The sequence below is a fragment of the Echeneis naucrates genome, chromosome 13 (genome assembly GCF_900963305.1).
Source record: "Echeneis naucrates chromosome 13, fEcheNa1.1, whole genome shotgun sequence".
In the NCBI taxonomy this organism is placed as follows: domain Eukaryota; kingdom Metazoa; phylum Chordata; class Actinopteri; order Carangiformes; family Echeneidae; genus Echeneis; species Echeneis naucrates.
Window position 1 is genome coordinate 1936529 of NC_042523.1, and position 19754 is coordinate 1956282.

Here is a 19754-nt window from a genome sequence, read left to right on the forward strand (position 1 = left end):
ACTGTTTCATTGATGAAATTTAATCACTGAATATTAGACACAGAACCTGCTCTCTCCACAAAGGCAAATTCCTCTGTCTATTCGTGCTGAAATGTACGGTACTCCTCATCTTTTTTCCTTTTTGCCATCTTCTTCGTCAAAAGGTTTTGTTCTGCATAAATTAGCCAGCTGACTATTTGATTAGAAGGAGGGAAGTTTACTTGACCTCACAATGACCCGTGTAGCCTACTGCATTATTCAATAAAAAGAGTAGAGCAGAATTATTAATTACTGATTTTGTTAAGAAATCAGCTAAGAAAAATTTCCCACCAATGGGGATCAATATTTTTTTATCTAATCTACGAGCCATAGGTTCCCAACCCCTGATGTTGAGGTAAAAATAACTATCACCTCAAATGTCTTTTGCTGTTTTTGCATTTTATCTACCTCCTTCTGCTGCAAATTATTTTTTGATGGTATAGCCGATGTCCTCAAACGCTATGCAGGTAGTGAAGTAATTTTCAAGGGAGATTTTAATTTAAACTGGTTTGAAAAATCACATAGGAAAAAGCTCAATGACATTATCAAAATGTTTCAGATGACTCAAATGATAAGTAAACCTACAAGAATAACAAAATCTTCTCAAACACTACTAGATCTCATCTTCACAAATAAACCAGACAGGATCACCAAAACCTATAACCTTATCAATGGTCGATCAGATCACAATCTTACACTGGATGCTAGAAAGCTGATCAATTCACGTTATATAGGAATCTACATACAATGAAAAATTATCCCAATATATCTTATTGGGCACTCATTGAAAAAGAATTAAAGGAAACAAGGAGGACTTACATCTCTTTTAATAAAGCCAGTGAACAAGCAAGCAATGATTTAATGATAGCTTTTAAAAAATATTGTGTTGAGATATACATAAAACGAGATCTAAGAAAATAAACACCAAACACACCCTGCCTTCGTTTGATAGCAACCTATGGGACATAATCAGAAAGAGAGATGCTGCTCTGAAAAAGTTTTTATAGACAAAATTAAATACTGATCATTTGATTTCTCAAAGTTTAAGAAACAGAGTGTGACAAGTGACACAGCCACTTGGAAAGGGTAGGGCAACATTCTTTTTGGATATTATCAGGGATGCGAAAGGGAATAGTAAAAAAAGAACGCAAGGTGGCAAGGTGCAGTGACCGAGCAACTTATTTCCCATCTTGATCCAGCACACCTTTACATCCTTTGCAGTTTGGATTCAAGAAAAAACCTTCCACTGAGACGGCCTGCTGCTACCTCCTTGAGGACAATCAACCTAGGAGTGGTTGGTGCGGCCTTTTTAGACTTACGCAAGGCCTTGCCTGCTACAAAAACTTGGTAATTACAATCTCTCATCACACACCCAAAACTATCTCAGTGACCATCACCAGTGTATGCGTGTAAATAATACACACTCTCAACGTAAAGCATGTACACTTGGGGCCACTACTCTTCAGTATATATATAAATAACCTGCCCTTTATGTATAATGATGTTGGCATAATAATGTATGCAGATGACACAGTTATATGTACTCATGGTAGGAGTGCTCCAGATGTTAATAAATTAGCAAAGGCAATGTGAAAGGTTGCTGTTTGGTTAGACAACTCTTGTCTCACCCTAAATGTAGACAAGACTATAACTATGTTCTTCATAAATAGGAACAAACTAAAAGATTACCCAGTCATCTCAGTAAATTGGCAAACAATGGGTACTTGGGTCACCCTTGACCCAACCCTGAGCTTTAAATACCATGTTAAAAAATTGAGTAATGCTCTGAAATTTAGCTTGGCTAACTATAGACACACAAGAAATTCACTCACAGTTGAGGCCTCCAGTGCGTATCTGAAAGCTATGATTGTACCACATTTTTATACTGTATCACAAGCTGGTCTCAGCTCAGTATCTGGCAGAAAAAAAAAAAAAAAAAAATCTTAAAACCACATGACTTATACAAAAGTGCCCTAAAAATCTATGATAAAAAGCCACACCGCTATCATCACTGTCAGATACTCAAAAAATATGACATTTTCAACTTTGAGAATATGATAAAACACTCAAATATATGCTTGAAATAATTTGTTACACTCTGTTCTGATAAGTCATCAAACAACAAAATCTGTCACAAGAGGTGAGTCTAGTGTACCCCAACGCAAAACTGCATTTGGCAAGTCATCATTCTCTTGTATTGCCCTGACTCAATGGAACACTCTGCCAACAGACATTGTTTCGTGTAAAACTCCCCACACCTTCTCACATTATGCCAAGTGTTGGCTACCATCAAGACAAGACCCATTTATTAAGTATGTGTGTGTTGGGGGGCTGCGATGCAATACATGTTTTTGGTAAAAAAAAGTTGATAAAAACTGACTATTTATTCTGACTATTTATTCTGTCTCATCCTCAGTTTCTGTTATACATTCACACAGTCCTGTATTTATATTTACTGGTGTCATAATTAAAGTATTTGATCAGACTGAATAGCCGCAATAGACAATGACCAATTGAGGAAAATAATTTATTTTCATTGGATCAAAATTATCTGATGGCTGCATTCAATTTTGCAGACAAAGATTTAGCATCAGTTTATAAAACACAGTGCACATTTCATTCCTACAGTATCTTATCTTTAACTAGTGGTTGACTGAAGATATTGCTTTAACATAAGTCCAAAAAAAAAAAGTCCCCCCCCCCCAAAAAAAAACAAAGTTTTACTTGTATAAGCATTTGGTCTGAGCTAATTGTACTCTCTCTCCCCTCCTCCATTTCCTGAGTCTGCCGGTGAGATGCAAAGCCCACAGCTGTAGAGAATTGATGAGCAGCACACCAATCAGTGGCTCCATAGAAGACTGCTCTGCCCACCAGTCAGGCCACCTTTTCGAGAACCAAGGCAGAGGTGTCAAGAAGGCTATGGCATTGTATGGAGAAAAACTGACATCACACTGTTTGCAATATTGTGCTGTTATTCTGTGGATTCAAGCTTAACTCAGCAGAGAGATTTCTCCTGCATTTCGGATCAGATTGTTGTAGTCCAGTCTCTGCAGCCTGGTTGCTCCAGGAAAGTTTTTTTCGTTGCAATTTTTTTATAGTCATTTATTCTCCTATGTTGGCCCAAGTATAGCTGTTCATTCTTGTGATTGGTGAATGTAAATTGCTAGGCTGAAGTGGTTTGATTTTTACTGTTTCTATTATTATTATTATTATTATTATTATTATTATTATTATTGTTATCATTATTGTTTGTGGTGTGATATTATGATAGTCCAGTCTACGATAAAGTTTAGTCACTGCGTGTAGCATTCTGCTACAGTGGTACTGTGTTGAAAGGAGAATTATATGTTTCTCTTGTTGATCTAGTTGCTCTGTCTTGCTCTGTCTCACTGAGGCGGTTACTTTATGAAAGATAGAAGTTCTGATTTTGTAATTACATTTACTTTCTCAAATCGACAGATGTGCTTGTTCAGGAATTTTTAACTTCAGGTGTTGTCCATACAAACCTGACAGTATGACCACACCTGTATAAAGTAGATTGCAAGACATGTCACCTGACACCTGACACAGGAAGACATTAGTCAGATCATGCAAAGGTAAAGAACACTTCAGCAAATATATCTGTGTGTTTGACAAAATAAAAATGAATACATTTCAACAACAGAATGAATCTGAATGGGCCAAGGTTCATATTGGACTGTGACTGCATACGGTCATACTGTTATATTATTTCTGAGTGTGGAGTCACTTCACTAACAGGAAGATCCAAGTCCTGAAATGACAAAGTGACAAATGAAGAAAGAATATTTTAAAAGAAAGGCCAATTAATTATCAAGACTAATGCTTTGCGTCCACTCTGAATTTTAAACAAGTAATAATGGGTAATATTTTTTATAGTCTAGATCAAAACTTAATTCTACATAAAATGCGTTATACTTTGACTTTAAGTACATTTTGTAAGGAAAATCCTGAGGTCAGATAAAAATAAACGTCTTAACTATAATGGACTATCCAGACCTTTATTTTGAAGTTAAGCTACAAGATGTGTGTATAGTTTCTGTAAAGAAAGTGGCCTAAGACAAAAACCATCACATTTGTTTCTCTTATCTGACAACATTCATTCATCTACCACTTATCCCTTTCCGGGGCACAGGGATGATGAAGCCAATCCCAGCTCACACTGGGCAATTATGGTCAGACAGGTCGCCAGTCCATTGCAGGGCCAACATACACAGACCAACACTGACACTGACAGTCAAGCCCATCCGTATGGGCAATTTGGAGTCACCAATAAAAGCACTAATCGCTATTCCACCATGCTGCCTTGCCAATAATAATAATAATTTTTAAAAAAATCTAATAAAACATCCAATAACAGACATCAGATACCAGCTGTCTGCTGGGCAGTTCACTGATTGTACAAGCAGAGAAATGATGCCCACATTCAGGATGTAGACAGTTTAGTATAAGCCCAGTTTATTCTAGATCAGCTCTACTGTTATTACTGTAATTATACACATACATCATTACACAGCTCTGACCCAAGACTCACAGAATTTATGTTTCCATACATGTAAGACCCATGCTAATATAATGCATTATCAAGACCATTACCCCAACCCTTAACCTTCCTCACAGAAACCTGAATCTGAAGTCTGAGCCTTTGCACAAGGAAGCCTGGCCAAAATGTCCTCAAACGACAGTTTGATTCTCATAAGGCCACAGAGACGACAACACACATAAAAAATACAGAGACATCTTTGGCAGGAAGCAACTCCTTCCTCTTCAACAAACAACTCAAAGAAGGTGCATGGAACTGGATGATGATGTCAGCAGCAGTCAAAGCTAACACACAGACATAGATTCACTTTGCAGTGTTGTCACAATACCACCCGTAATATCTAGATATTCAGTTTGAGTTTTGATTGATGAAATTCAGGGGGCTTAACGTCACGCTTACTTTCAGACTCAGGTAACCTTAATATTAAAGGTTTGTGGGTAATGAAATCTGAGGTAACAAGTCTTAAAACTAATGTTGACTTATCACATTTTTTATGTATTAAACAATAAATACTCACCCAGGTTTAGTATACATATCATATTGTTTTTCTATTTTGCGTTTTTATTAATAGTCCAGCAATTTATTGCCAAGGGGCATGAAGTCTTATGGCCAGAGTTTCTGTTATATATTGTTTTGATTTGGTGAAAGATAAAACTAAATTGCAAAAATCTTTAAATTTTAGGCTAAACTTAAAGATAAATTATACTTTTTAATCATAATGAAACTGAAAACATACCTGAGACCTCATCTTTGCTTTAATACTTGACTGCCCCTCACTTGTCTCTAAATTGAAAACCCCATGTTCAATTTACTTCCCAAATGTCCCACTTAAATCTTGGCACCCACACCTTGTTTTACAATGTGTATAAAAAGTATTCACAAACCCCCCCTGCTATTAAAAAAAAAAAAAAAAGTCAAACATAATGTCAATTAATATTAATTATATATGGTAAAGTAAATGGTTTCATAAGTATTCATCCCCTTCAGCTCAGTATTAATTCGATGCACCTTTGGCTGCAATCACAACACTGAGTCTTTGTGGATATGTCCTAGTCAGACTGCCACATCTAGACACTGTAATTTTCAACATTTTTCCTTGCTAAACAGCTCGGCCAGGTTGCTCGGGGATTGGGCGTGAACAGCTCTTTAAATCCAGCAACACATTTTTCAGTTGGATTAAAAATTGGGCTATGACTTTGTTTTGTTGACTTTGAACCATTCTGTGTAGCTTTTGCTGTATGCCAGAGGTTGTTAAATACTCTTAAATCACCTCCAGGATTTGGTGATACATTTCTGCATTCCTATTCCTGAGTTGTTTGGAGAATTCTTTGTTCTTATGTTGCAATTGTAGCAGGAATACTGATGAACCCGAGTCTGGACCTCCCAGATACAGGTGTTTTTATTCTACTTAACACGCATCAACTGCATGCAGGTGTTCTCCATTTCACTCATTGTGACACTGCTGGAATCATCTAGCTGGACTTCAGTTGAATTAGGTCAGTTCCTTTAAAGGGGGTGAATATTTACGCAAACACTTGTTTTACACTATATATTTTTAATTAATTTACAATGGTGTTTTTCCCTTTGACATGAAAGAAGGTTTTTTGCAATTTTTTGTCAAAAAAGCCAAATTGTATTGACATGATTTGTTTTATAAACGCAACAAAAAGGGGAAAATCCAAGGGGATGAATGCTTTTTAATGAACCATAAGCTCCTGGAAGCTAAAACAAATGAGCCTTCATGGGACTTTGTTATCAGGTGACCATGGGTTCCATCATAGCCCAACAAACGCTGATAATTCAACATTTTTTCCCCCTCCATAGACATTTGTCTTAAATTTTTAGGCCAACTTTTTCTAAATAATTTCTGCAATAAAATCTTTTCTTTAAGGCATTTCTTCATAATCACTGTTGTGGGCACAAACATCAGAGACAAAAACAGGTGGTTACCATGGCAACACTGGAATGGTGGTAAGTGGTTACAGTGAGTTAACATGCAGAATGGGTTGAAATATATAATACTAAAACTACAAGAGCATGTTTTATTCATTCACCAGTTTACCTTTTCATCCCCTGAGTGACCATTTCACAAAGACCTCCATCAGATTAGATGGGAATTTATGGGGAAAAATATTATTTTAATAGATTTTACTTTTCAAGAGCAAAATCTTCCATTAAAATATAGGTTGTGTGAGCTTGAAAATATATTTTTGAATGAACAATTTTAAAGTGAAAAATTGTTAAAATGTACAGTAATCCATCACACAGCAGTAACTCAAAATGTTAGCTACAAATTTAGCACCAAATGAAACTTTTGTACATTTAAAGATGTTTCTTGCTCTTTAAAAGCCTTTTATCCATAAATAAAACCCATTAAAATACTAAAGTCATCCTCATCCATTCATATATTAATTAATTTGGATTATATGTTAAAAATCTGAATACTCATTAAAAATCTATTAAAATACTATTTGCAGCAACATAAACCAACCAACTAAAGACATTTTGCGGATTAAGGACGGAATAATTGAATATTAATGTTTATATATATATTTTTTTCAAAGTGTAATGGTGGCTAGTCCACCAGACAAAGACAATGTCACATCTAGACCCAGGAATCTTAAAAGTACTTACTGACTCAGTGATTTTTTTTATGAGGAAATGAAGAATCTTCCTGAGTGGTTTCCCTCTATATTGAAAGACCAATCAGCTCCAGCACAGCAGAATGAAACCTCTGTGATTTTACCTGTTTAACACTGAGCAGAGAAAAGTACAGTTCCAGTCACAACTCGACACATAGCAGCACCATGACAATACTCGACTTTCTACAATTGATCCTTGACATCTGAAATCCCTGTGTGACATTCATCATTAAAGGTGTCGAAAGCAAATCTTAATTAACAATAATGAGAAATCTAAACACATGAAGAAAGGCACATGGCTAGAGAAGGCTGGATTTTCACTGACTAGCAATGTTACAAATGTAAATGGGATGTGCATTTTGTTCTGGATCAGAACCTGGAGGTCCAGGTCTCTGTGGACTTTACTGGAACAGACCTGTCTTTGTCTAAATATATTTTTCTAACTTTGATCCACCTACCCCCCAACCCCTTAAAACGACATGAAACAGATTTTTCCAAAGTCTGATGATCCAGGACTGTGACTTGGTCATTCAGGATAGAGTAGACAGTTAAGCATGTCTACTCTATCCTGGATCAACTGTTGAGTGAAAAATACTAATTAATTAATTTTTTTTTCAAAAAACCTTTCAGACAATCAGACAAATGCTTCCACTGATTAGACAGCCATGAATAATGATGGAACATTTTAACTTTAAATGAGGTCATCACAGTGATGTCAGAGTTTTACAGCGATATTTCATACAACAGAAAACACACACGCCCCCCCCCCCCCCACACACACACGTGCGCAGAAACACACAAACCAAAGCCTATTGATAATAATAATAACAGTGATAAAGCAGAATCAGCAACATCATCTCATGTGGCTTCATCATTATCATCATCAGTCCATTGTGTTTCTGTGAAGTCCACTGAGGCCTTTTAGTGTCCAGACATGAAGTCAGTCTGACTGTCTCCATATATTATATAACTGTACGAAAGTGAAGATCGCACCTGATTACGCTCTGATAATTAAGACTCTTATAATGAGTCTTTTAATCAAGACAGATACGTTTCCCAATGAAGTGACCGACCTGTTAATTTACAGACTGTGCCCCCTCCCCTGCCCGCCCTGCCATGCCCCGCCCTCTCCCTCCCCCTGACTGAGTCCTCTTCAGTCTGTTACCAGACCTCACAGCGGTTCCCAGAGTTCATGGGTGTCCCTGCAGGACAATTGAAGTGGCGGCTGAAGTCTGGAGAGTTAGCGAGTGTGCCGATGACCCTGTATTTGGGGGGACTGTGGGGGTCTGTCACCAGACCCTCATGAGCGCTCTCTGGTGTTCGAACTGAACACCACACCTAAAAACACAAGACAAGGAAAGACAAAGTCACATATGTTGATTTCACTGTCGCTGTACACTTTCTGCTTTATTAGAAATAGATTTTTATTAGGCGATGAGAAATAACCTTTAGATGGACTGGCAACCTGTCCAGGGTGACCCCGTCCTCGCCCAGTATGACCCAGAAACGGATAAGTGGTTCAAGATGAATGAATGTATGAAATAACCTTGAATTTACACATCATTTTCAATGGCTGGGCCCACATGATACCAAATATCAATTCAAATGACATGACATTTGTTACAGGAGGTCTTATTGTGCTCTCTTGGGCTTAAAGATATCAACCGCCAAAAACAATGTCCAAGGTTTGAGTCCAACTGAGGGCCTTTGTCTATACCATCACAGCTCTCTCTTCCCTCATTTATTTTCTCTCAGCTCTCAAATGAAAGCATAAAATGTTGCAAATGATTAAAACAAAAACACATGTAGGGCCAAAAGATCACAAGTTCCACAGCTAAAAGCATGTTATACAAATCCAGAGCTCAAAAAGCTTTGAACTGTGATTTTCTATGCATTAAATCAGCAGCTGCCATCCATGGCTCAATTACATGGCTAAACAGCACATCTAATGTCACATTCAAATGGACTTCAGTTAGCTGTTGATGCATTACATTGCATCAAACAATGGAGGAAACTACCAAGGAAGTAGAAGAACGTACACACAACAATAACAATCGTTTCTACAGCATTAAAAAAGAATAGTGAAGATAAAGGATGCACTTGTCATGTTGATTACTATTTGGACAACATTGTGCCACACTTTCGTAAACCAAACAATGCAACAGGAATGTAACTGAAACTTACTTGGTCATGGACGCACAAATACACAATTAAGTCCAGACAAGATGGTTTACATATGTTAATAAGTCCACATTGGTGAGGCAATACTGAACTCACGCAGGAGGGCAGACAACTGACGCTGTGAGGCTTGCTTCGGTTAAGCAGGAAACTGGGACATTCATCAACAATTATAAGTAATGTGACCTTCTACACCATCTGTGATTGGACTGCAGAGCCTAATCTGTTAAGCCTTTTTTCAACTGTAGAACTCGCACTGTAGAATGAGCACAACTACTGATCAGATAAAGATAGGAACTTCAAGTCAGCTCTAGATATACAAAAACTTGTGTGGAACTTTCTGCGTTCAACTTTTCTTTGGCTATTGTGGTTTCCAGCATTTCTATCTCTAAAATAAGGACTTTTTTCATTTGGTTTATTAGCTACTGCCCCCTTTACTGGGTCACATATGTAATAAGATGAGGTTGTGCACTATGTCATTTGTTGTGTTGCTGGGATTGATGGCAACAAGAACATAAATACGTTTGTCATCAGCATATAACATGGGTGTACCTCTGAGCTGATGGGAACATAATTCTCCCAGTACTCATCCTTGCAGTCTGCCAAATATTAGTGAGGGTAACTCCTTTTGTTTACCTGAGCGAATCCCAGGAAGAAGAGCTGATCATTGGTCAGGTTGACAGCAGGAAGTCTCTTTTCCTCTCCATTTCTTTTCACCCATGTTTGATAGGCCTGAAGAAGAGAACCATCATTGTTATGTGTCCTCATGAAACATGAAATGTTGCATTACCGCAGACTGAACCACTTCCAAATTGTTTTGATATGAAATAGTGGGACTAACATGGTATGCAGCCTTCAGTCCTCCATTGTCAGCAATGTTTTCTCCAAGTGTCTGTTTTCCATTGATATGCTCTCCGTTGATGGTGTAGTGGCTGTATTGACCTATCATGCATTCTGTTCTTTGACGAAACCCCTCCACGGATGAGTTCTGCCACCATGGCCTCAAGTTACCCTCTTTATCATACTCTCGACCTGATGTCAGAGGGAAGGGCAACATTTTAATGTCAAGAAGGATGATGAAGAAGTAGGCTGATCAAACACTGATTGTAGGGTTACAACAAATGCAAATGAAGGAATAGTTTGCATGAGGTAGTCCCCATAATGAAGAGGGACACATGAGCCAAGGTAGTAGTCAGGACCAGTGGTCTAAACTCACCCTGATCATCAAAGGCATGAGTGAGCTCGTGACCCATCACGACCCCAATTCCACCAAAGTTCAATGCCCTGAAAACAAATGTACATAAAAATGTATTAAAGTACATTAAAGACATTTCTACAAAAACATAAAAAGTCCAGAAACCAGGAAAAACAGTCCGAGAAGTCCTGGTTGTACTCCCTAGAGGCTTGTGTCATCAAAATCCAAAGGGTTTTTCTTCTGGAGAGCAGGATGAAGCTCAAGTCTATCTGTATGTTTGTTTTATGATTGTAAATGAGGACATCATATAGAATAAGTCATTAAAAGTTACATAATATGTCACAAGTTATTGACAAAGACACAGACATAAGGACGGACACAGAGACAGACAGAAAGGAAAAGAGATAAGAGATAGACAGAACAAGAGGCAGAGAGACAGACAGAGAGAGTGAGACAAACAGACACACATAGAGAGTGAGACAGAGACATGCAGGTAGGCATTGAGGTGAACAGACTTGGGGTGGTCGTGGGCGTAGAAAGGAGCTTGTAGGATCCCAGCAGGGAAGACGATACCATTCTTAGTGGGCATGTAGTAGGCATTAACTGTGGGAGGAGTCATACTCCACCTGGAGGAGGAGAGTAAACAGGGAAAGGTGGAGTTCATTTGTGCTCCTACCCCAATATCAAACGGTGCAAGGGTTATATTTACCCATGCAAAAATTAGTTTCCTCCCTTGGAGAGAGACACTTGCAGAGATTAATAAGATGTGCTGTGATGTCCAGATCTTGAGGTTCCTGCTGTTTTCAGGCTTCTCTCATGATAAAGACTGACAGGCATATCAGTATAAACACTAAACTTTAATGTTACTGGGTTGCTTAAATTTGGAGACGCCTGATCATTATTTTCTCTGCCATTATCAAAATATGTTCTTAACTCTGTCCTTCAGACGCTCAATCTTTTTAAATGACTGTGAACCATTTCAGTGACCCCAGAGACCACATGAGCTTTGTGAATACAACTTTACTTGTCTTTGGCAGGTGGTTGAATGCTTAGCGTGCCTGATATGTTATTGCAGCATTCAGGGTTTGATTCCAGCCTAGGACCTGTGCTGCAGGTCATTCAAATCTCCCTCTCTCTCTGTCTGCCTCTTTGCAACTTACTATTACACAACAATGAAAAAAGGAATTACTGGTCTTTGTTGGGAGTCTTCCTCAGCTGGTCTGCCATCACACGGGCTGAGAAGTTGTAGAAGTTCAACATGTTCTGAAAGAAGCTGTCATCTGAAACGTCATACTGCAACACAACAGCGATGTTATAAAACATGGCTATGATGTTATGTAACAGGAGGGGAACAGTGGAGCACTGTCCGCTAAACTGAATCCAAATCTAAACATTATAATCCTGGCCCTAAAAACTTTAAAGTGAATGAGTGACTATGGGCAGCTGTCACTCACCCCGTCATAAACATCGTCTAGCTCTTTGGCATCAAGGATGAATTCTGGGAATCCAATCATATCATAGATGGCATCTGCCTAACAGGTGGCAGAAAAAAGCAGTTAAACCAATCATCTTCATCGGTACATGTTCTCCATCCACCCCTGTTTTTACCTTCTCTTTTGCAGCCTGTCTGGTCTCGTAATCCATCCAGCTGAGTCGCTCCAGAGCTTCTTTAAATGCTGAGCGGATCTCGTTGATCATCTCCTCAGCCTGAGAGAAGACAGATATAGATAAGTTGACAAAGATGAACTAAAGGACACCTGTACCAGGCCCTGAACCACCTGTTCATGCAGTAGCAACCAGATAAGGATCATTTATTCAGCCAGGGTGACCAGCGACTCACAATCTCCTTGCTGTGTTTGTCAAATGTTGCCTTAACAAAGAGTGCTCCCAAAGCGAAGCCCAGGGTGTCGTCTGTGTTTCCGATGCAGGTTTGCCAGCGGGGTGTGCAGGACTACAAAAAGCACAAGAAGTTACAACCAGCTAAAACCAGTCTGAACCAGTTAAAACTAGTCAAACAATAACAACCAGCCAGAAAGAGGTGGAGCTCCATGTGTCACCCATGGCACACCAATGTCAGACCAGCACCCCAATAGTGCCAGTTCCTGTGGTTCATCCAGTTAAAACCAACTTAAACCAGTTTCACCCATTAACAAGATGTTGCTGGAGGTTTCATTTACTGGCTACACCCATTAACACCAGGACAGGTGGTAGCTTTCTGAGGTCCAAAAACCTGCAACAGCCAGTAGGCAACGCCAACAAGTGATTTGCAGGTAGAACCTGACACTGCCCTTTGGAAGTCAGAGCTTTATATAGCTAAGTGGAACCAGTCAAGTAAATGCAGCTGCAGAGTGGCAGTAACCTGTAACTTGAAAGTTTGAACCACCTGAGCACAAAATAACTAATTACAACTGCTTGGCACCATTTAAAACCAGTTACTCCCAAGTGGTAGTGGGAAGTTAAACACACATTAAACAAGTTAATATTCAGTTTACAGTCCCAACAACAGCCGCAAAATTCTGTGAACCTTACGAAGGATGGAGGATTACCATTGATCATAAGAAGAACTTATACCTGCTTTAGTGAGACAAATAAGTGTGAAGCCATAGCAGCAGCAGCAGCAATAGTAGAAGTTACAGTAGCAGAAGTATCTGGAGGAAAAGTACCTTCTTGGTTCCATAGAGACTTTCTATCAGTCTGTCCTGGGCGTTCTCGAAGCGTTGGTCCAAACTGGCTACATTCTTCTGAACCAACGTCCACATCATGTAGTTATTCAACAGACTGAACAGACAGAAAGAAATACCTTTAGTGGCTCAGCAAAGCAGAACCATAACTCATCACAATCCATCCCACTGTTGTTGTTCCGTCCCAGTTCCTGGAGGTCAGACTCTACTGTTCTCACAGCTAGGGGGCAACAGGGCCTGAAATCCTTTCTCCCCATGTCTGACATCTTAGGCCACGGTTGGGTGGGAAGAAGCATACTCGGGCCACTTGCAACTCAAATTAAAAGCCGTTTAAGAGCTTTTCATTCATCCCTTAGCCTCATAAATAAAATGGTGTGGTTTGTCTGCAACCTTGTGGGCCGAAGTGAACCATCACACAGGTCAGATCTGCCCAGCGGGCTGCACAATGCCCAGGTGTTGCTTAGGCATAAAAAGAGGGGGTGTGGCCAGGGTGTGAGTGACAGACAGTACAGAGTGGACCAGATCTGTCCCTCACTCCTCCCCAGCCCCACCTTGTCCTACAAATACAGATTCTACTGGTTTTAAAAAATATTTTAAGGTGTTGACATTTGGTACGGAGGCTTGACAAGAACAGCGGATGGAGAATCCAGTATTCCAGTAGATGAAACGAGATCCCAGGCTAATGGTCTTGGGGATGTGTTGTGGGTGTGATTGCATTGTTAATTAACAGTTTCTACTGAATTTTATCATTTGAATAAATCCAGAAGTTTTATTTTCGTTAGCTCACATGATTTTCTAAGTCCAGACTTTTCCTCGTGTTTTCAGGGACTTTGGATCTGGGTGAGACCTGGTTCTGATGTAAACAATTATAAGAATTTCTCAGAATGTATAGGACAAGACAAACCTACACACCTGCGGTCAGTCTTATTGATGAGGTCGGACACTTGCTGCAGGTACTCTCTGGCATATAGGACGACCGGTTCAGTGTCATTCAAATCAAGGGGAGACAGAGAGGAAGACAGATAGTCCAACCAGTCCACAGCTGGAGCTAGAAGCTGGAATAGTAAACAACTGACATTAGCTACAAAAAATACTTAAGTCCAGAGGACAAGCCCATCTTTAAGTCTCTCCCTCTGTCCCCAGTATGTCCCCAGCTCTGTCTCTCTGTCTGTCCTCTGTTGGTCTCTTGATCTCAGTCTGTATCTCTGTCCTCATAATGTCTCTCGGTCTCTCTCTGTCCTCCGTCTGTCAGTCAGTCTCTCTGTCTGTCCTCAGTCTGCCTCTCGATCACTGTCTGTGCTCAGACAAGGAGCCACAGTTATGAATCATGCACTAAAGCTATTAGCTCCACCCATGCCAACTTCCTCACCAATACTGGCAGAGTAAGGAATTGTCAAGATGGCAACGGTGAAGCATCTAACTTTTTAACTTCAAAACCCCTCTTCATAAACATGTGGATGACATCACAGAGGCTATATCTATTTTTGAGGTCTGTTATTTTCATCTAAGTACACTTCAACTATGAGAGACAAAATGAGGGGAAAAAAAAATCCAGGAAATCACATTGTAGGATTTTTAAAGAATTTATTTGTAAATTATGGTGGAAAATAAGTATTTGGTCAATAACAAAAGTCCAACTCTTTGTTATTGTATGTATGTTACTTTGTAACATAACCTTTGTTAGCAATGACAGATGTCAAACGTTTCCTGTAAGTCTTCACCAGGCTTGCACACACTGTAGCTGGTATTTTGGCCCATTCCTCCATGCAGATCTCCTCTAGAGCAGTGATGTTTTGGGGCTGTCGCTGGCCAACACGGACTTTCAACTCCCTTCACGGATTTTCTATGGGGTTGAGGTCTGGAGACTGGCTAGGCCACTCCAGGACCTTGAAATGCTTTTTATGGAGCTACTCCTTCGTCGCCTGAGCAGTGTGTTTGGGATCATTGTCATGCTGGACCCAGCCAAGTTCCATCTTCAATGCGCACCCTGATGGAAGGAGGTTTTGGCTTAAAATCTCACGAACATGGCTCCGTTCATTCTTCCCTTAACACAGATCAGTCGTCCTGTCCCCTTTGCAGAAAAAAAAGCCCCAAAGCATGATGTTTCCACCCCCATGCTTCACAGTAGGTATGGTGTTGTTGGGATGCAACTCAGCTTTCTTCTTCCTCCAAACGCGACGAGTTGCATTTTTACCAAAAAGTTCTATTTTGGTTTCATCTGACCACATGATATTCTCCCAATCCTCTTCTGGATCACCCATATACTCTCTCCAAAACTTGTACTGGCTTAAGCAGGGGGACATGCCTGGATTTGAGTCTCTCTCTGCGTAGTGTGCCTTGTGACTTTGGTCCCAGCTCTATGCAGGTCATTCATCAGGTCCATCTGTGTAGTTCTGGGATGTTTTCTCACTGTTCTCATGATCATTTTGACCCCACTGGACAAGATCTTGGTGGGGCCCCAGATAGAGGGAGATTATCAATGGTCTTGTATGTTTTCCATTTTCTTACAATTGCTCCCACAGTTGATTTATTCACACCAACCTGCTTGCCTGTTATAGATTCACTCTTCCCAGCCTGGTGCAGGTCTACAATTTTCTTCCTGATGTTCTTTGACAGCTCTTTGGTCTTGGCCATGTTTGAGTTTGGAGTCTGACTGTTTGAGACTGTGTACAGGTGTCCTTTATACAGATAACAAGTTCAATCAGGTGCCATTAATACAGGTAACAAGTGGAGGACAGAAGAGCTTCTTAAAGAAGTCACAGGTCTGTGAGAGCCAGAAATCTTGCTTTTTTGTGGATGACCAAATACTTATTTTCCACCATAATTTATAAATAAATTTTAAAATCCTACAATGTGATTTCCTGGATTTTTTTTCTCATTTTGTGTGTCATAGTTGAAGTGTACCTGTGATGAAAATTACAGACCTCTCTCATCTTTCTAAGTCAGAGAACATGCACAATCAGTGGCTGACGAAATACTTTTTTGCCCCACTGTATATGTAAGAGAGAGCGTTTGTACATACATACATACATACATACATACATACATACATACATAAATACATACATACATACATACATACATACATACATACATACATACATACATACATACATACATACATGAGTAAAGCTACAAACCGCACTGGGCCTTGTGTGAAGATCATTCTAAACTGCATCCTTATTTCCATTTCACTTTCACTCTACTGAGGTCCATCCTGTTTATCGCTCTTTATAGCTCTATAGCTGTTTATAGCTTTATGGCTATATAGCTATAGCCTGTTTATAGAATCACCTGTTATCTAACCTGTCTCTCTCTGACATGCTGGCACCTAGCAGGAGCTCATGGCAACAGCTGCTATGGCGACCCCAGGAGCATCTATAATGTGAGGGATAGAGAGCCCATTTGAGAATAATCGGTAATCAGCCAAAAATTGTTTCTGATATTTTCAGAAATAAAATGCAGGGAATAAGACTTGGTTTTACTTTGAAAAGATTCTCCCCCTTAAAAATATTCCTCGACATCAGGCTATTTATCCTGTAGAGGGCGCACGACCTCATGACAAACTCCATCCACTATCCGCTAACCATCTCACAGCACAGCAGAGTGACTGATCTGGAGGAGAGTGGTCCACCTCAACGGTAAATAAACAAGTTTGTGAAATAAACAATAAGTCAACAAGTTTCAATTCAACCCACTTCACGATGTTCCCTGCTGTGTTGGTCTCTGTCACACTGAGTTAACGTGTAAGCACTATGTAATATGCAAGCTAAAGTTAGAATTAGCTATCTGCTATTAGCCTTGCTACACATATTAGCCAGTAACGGTAGAATAAACATAACAGTACACATTACGTAATAGACTAGCTACTTCTCTCACTGAGGCAGCTGCCCCAAAAAAATCCATATCGGTCAGGCCCTAATTATGAGTGATACTGTATCCGTTCATCATGATTGTTCATGATTATTTTAACTTCTGTTGCAAACCAAATTGCCCTTTGGGGACATTAAAGATTTTCAAGTTAAATCAAATCCTCCTAATAAAAGCTCCACTGTAAACCAGCACGTTAAAACTGTGTGTAAAAGTTGACATGCTCTGAGTAGAAACTATTTTTCACTTCTTTGATATAATATCAGTGATTTATCATGTTTTATATTACGCCATTTAGTCATTACTCATTTTCAATAGGGATATAATGGTATTGTAAATGTCATTTTATATTGGTAAAATCAAAAGTTGGTTGGCGCAGACAACAGCATTCAGAGCAACTGGTGTATTTTTTTGCTTTACAATTACAATCAACACTTGCATGCCCATTATCTTTGTGGTTAGCATTACAGATCAGATATCAGATCAGGGCACAAATGGCAGATGCTGTGAGTGCCAATTGAAAACAGAATGGCGAGGTTTTGGAGATTGCAGATGCTCCAGGAAATTTTAGGTCTAATGTGTGAAAGGATTTTCGTTTTCACTGTATCAAGGAAAAAGAAGGGATAAGACGTTGTTTAGCCACTCCAGCTTGTGTAATTATTTAATTGGTTAATTTTTAATTATAATTTTATTTCAAAATTTTAGCCTAAAACAAATCAAAGGCATTGTCCTTTATTTCTACTGTTTTTTTTTTTAATACTGCAGCATTGCAACAGGGTAAGCAAGCCAGGCAACTGCCTAGAGCCCCATGCTGGAAGGGGACCCTTAAAAAGAGAGCTGATTATATTGCCCCACAGCAATGAAATCATCAATCCATTCATCCATCTTCATCCACTTATCTGCGGTTGATTTGCAGGCAACAAAAACATAAAGCTAATTTCTTTGATGACGATGTACGAGAAACTGCACCAATGTCTGGAAACAGCCTAATGGGGCCCCCTACTGGTTTCTATAATTAATAATAGATGGCAGTGTGACAACATATTTAATATATGAAGTGAATTTACTCTTCAGGACATGAGAAAAGAAAACAAAAACAAAACTAAGTTAGTGAGAAGGCAGTGATGCCATTTTGTCTCAACAAGCATCAGAAATGTCACATTTATTCAAGAATGTTGTTCCTGCCAATATTCATGAACGTCAAGATGCTTTGACTAATTTTAGTCCACTTCAACAATATACCTCAATCTTCAGGGTAGCGGGGGCAGGTGGTTCATTTACAGACCCTCAGAATAAATGCCAATATCATTTTATTTCTTCATGTCTTTTTTTCCATACCAGAAATAATATCAGCTCTATTTATATTATGTGAGATTTTGATGCCACTCCACCCCTAATTATTTTATTTCATGATAGATTTGCTACTGATTGCAATATTGTTTTCGTTTTTCAGTTGCACAATTATGCAATTATAAAAAATTCATTTCTAAAGACAATCTACTGAAGTTTGAAGGGTAAAATCATGAACAAAAATGCATATGTTTAGTTATATTCAATTAAAAAAAGAACAGTAAAAAGGATTTCAGTCACTTTCTTCAAGCCCCACTCATTGTGATAAATATTGTATTGGACTGTATATGATATCATCCAGTCCACTCAGCTGTCACTGATCCAGTGATAGTTGAGTTGTCAGTATATCCAGCAAAACAGAATAAACTAGAACTTCTCATTCATTTAACTTAAACACTGTAGAGAAATAATTCGGGTTGGGTCATAGTCACAGCTGAATTTCAGTGAAGTTAAGATAATGCTGTGTCAACAACCCTGCTACTTTTTAAGTGACTTAAACAGGCACCCTCATCCCCCAGAGAGTTGATGAACATCTCAGGTGCTGTCACTCTCACCTGTAGTTCGGCTATGGTGACCTTGTGGTAGATCTTCTCCTCGTCGCGGCGCTGGTCCTGTGGCACAGTGATGTTGGCAAGTGCTGTCTCAAAATCCAGAATCTGCTGCATCTGAAACTGAGTAGAGGTTCTCTCTCCACCAAGCAGCATCCCCAGCTCAACCATGTAGTCTAGGTATGCCACCAAGACCTGGGACCAGCAAAGACATACCAGACATTTACACATTGCTGTAGTTGGATGCTTTTCACATGTCATCTCTGTAATGTAATAAGTTCAATAAAATACAGTAAACTTGATAAGGAGAATTTTCACCTTCTCATTGGCTGTTTTGTTGAGGTAATAGTCCCTGGAGGGCAGAAAGAGTCCTGATTGGTCCACCTGCAGAGGAAGTCAACAGATGACTCAAGCAGTGACCACAGTCATTATATCTGACCATCTCACACCGTAAGTTTGTCATCCTCAGAAACATCTGGAGCCTATGTGTCTATCAGCTTAAGGCCCTGGATGTTTCTGGCAGCTGATTATTTTCATCTTAAATTTTAAGATTCGCCCCACAATAAGAAGGTTGCGGGTTTGGTTCCTGGCCTGGGGCCTTTCTGTGTGAGTAGTTTGCATATTCTCCCCGCCTGTGCAGGGTTAACTCTGGGTACTCTGGTCTCCTCCCACTGTCCAAAGACTCTTCTCTACAAATTGCTCGTAGATCGG

General features: G+C 39.4%; 1 protein-coding gene across 3 annotated transcripts in view; it reads right to left on the reverse strand.

The window, feature by feature from the left end:
* Positions 1-828: 828 nt before the first annotated feature.
* The window catches only part of ece2b (endothelin converting enzyme 2b), a 43820-nt gene continuing 24894 nt past the window's right edge, over positions 829-19754 (reverse strand). The window contains exons 7-21 of one of the 3 annotated variants that reach the window (XM_029517901.1): positions 19362-19427; positions 19050-19238; positions 14188-14330; positions 13258-13372; positions 12435-12545; positions 12203-12301; positions 12049-12126; positions 11784-11887; positions 11110-11220; positions 10616-10683; positions 10241-10431; positions 10036-10131; positions 8392-8559; positions 7214-7335; positions 829-2901 (exon numbers count right to left, since the gene is read on the reverse strand). In XM_029517901.1, the coding sequence (XP_029373761.1) occupies positions 7330-7335; positions 8392-8559; positions 10036-10131; positions 10241-10431; positions 10616-10683; positions 11110-11220; positions 11784-11887; positions 12049-12126; positions 12203-12301; positions 12435-12545; positions 13258-13372; positions 14188-14330; positions 19050-19238; positions 19362-19427 (1545 nt within the window). In that variant the 3' untranslated portion in view covers positions 829-2901; positions 7214-7329. Of the gene's footprint in view, positions 3791-7213; positions 7336-8359; positions 8560-10035; positions 10132-10240; positions 10432-10615; positions 10684-11109; positions 11221-11783; positions 11888-12048; positions 12127-12202; positions 12302-12434; positions 12546-13257; positions 13373-14187; positions 14331-19049; positions 19239-19361; positions 19428-19754 lie in introns of those variants that run through there. The other 2 variants (XM_029517900.1, XM_029517899.1) reach the window with 2 other exon arrangements.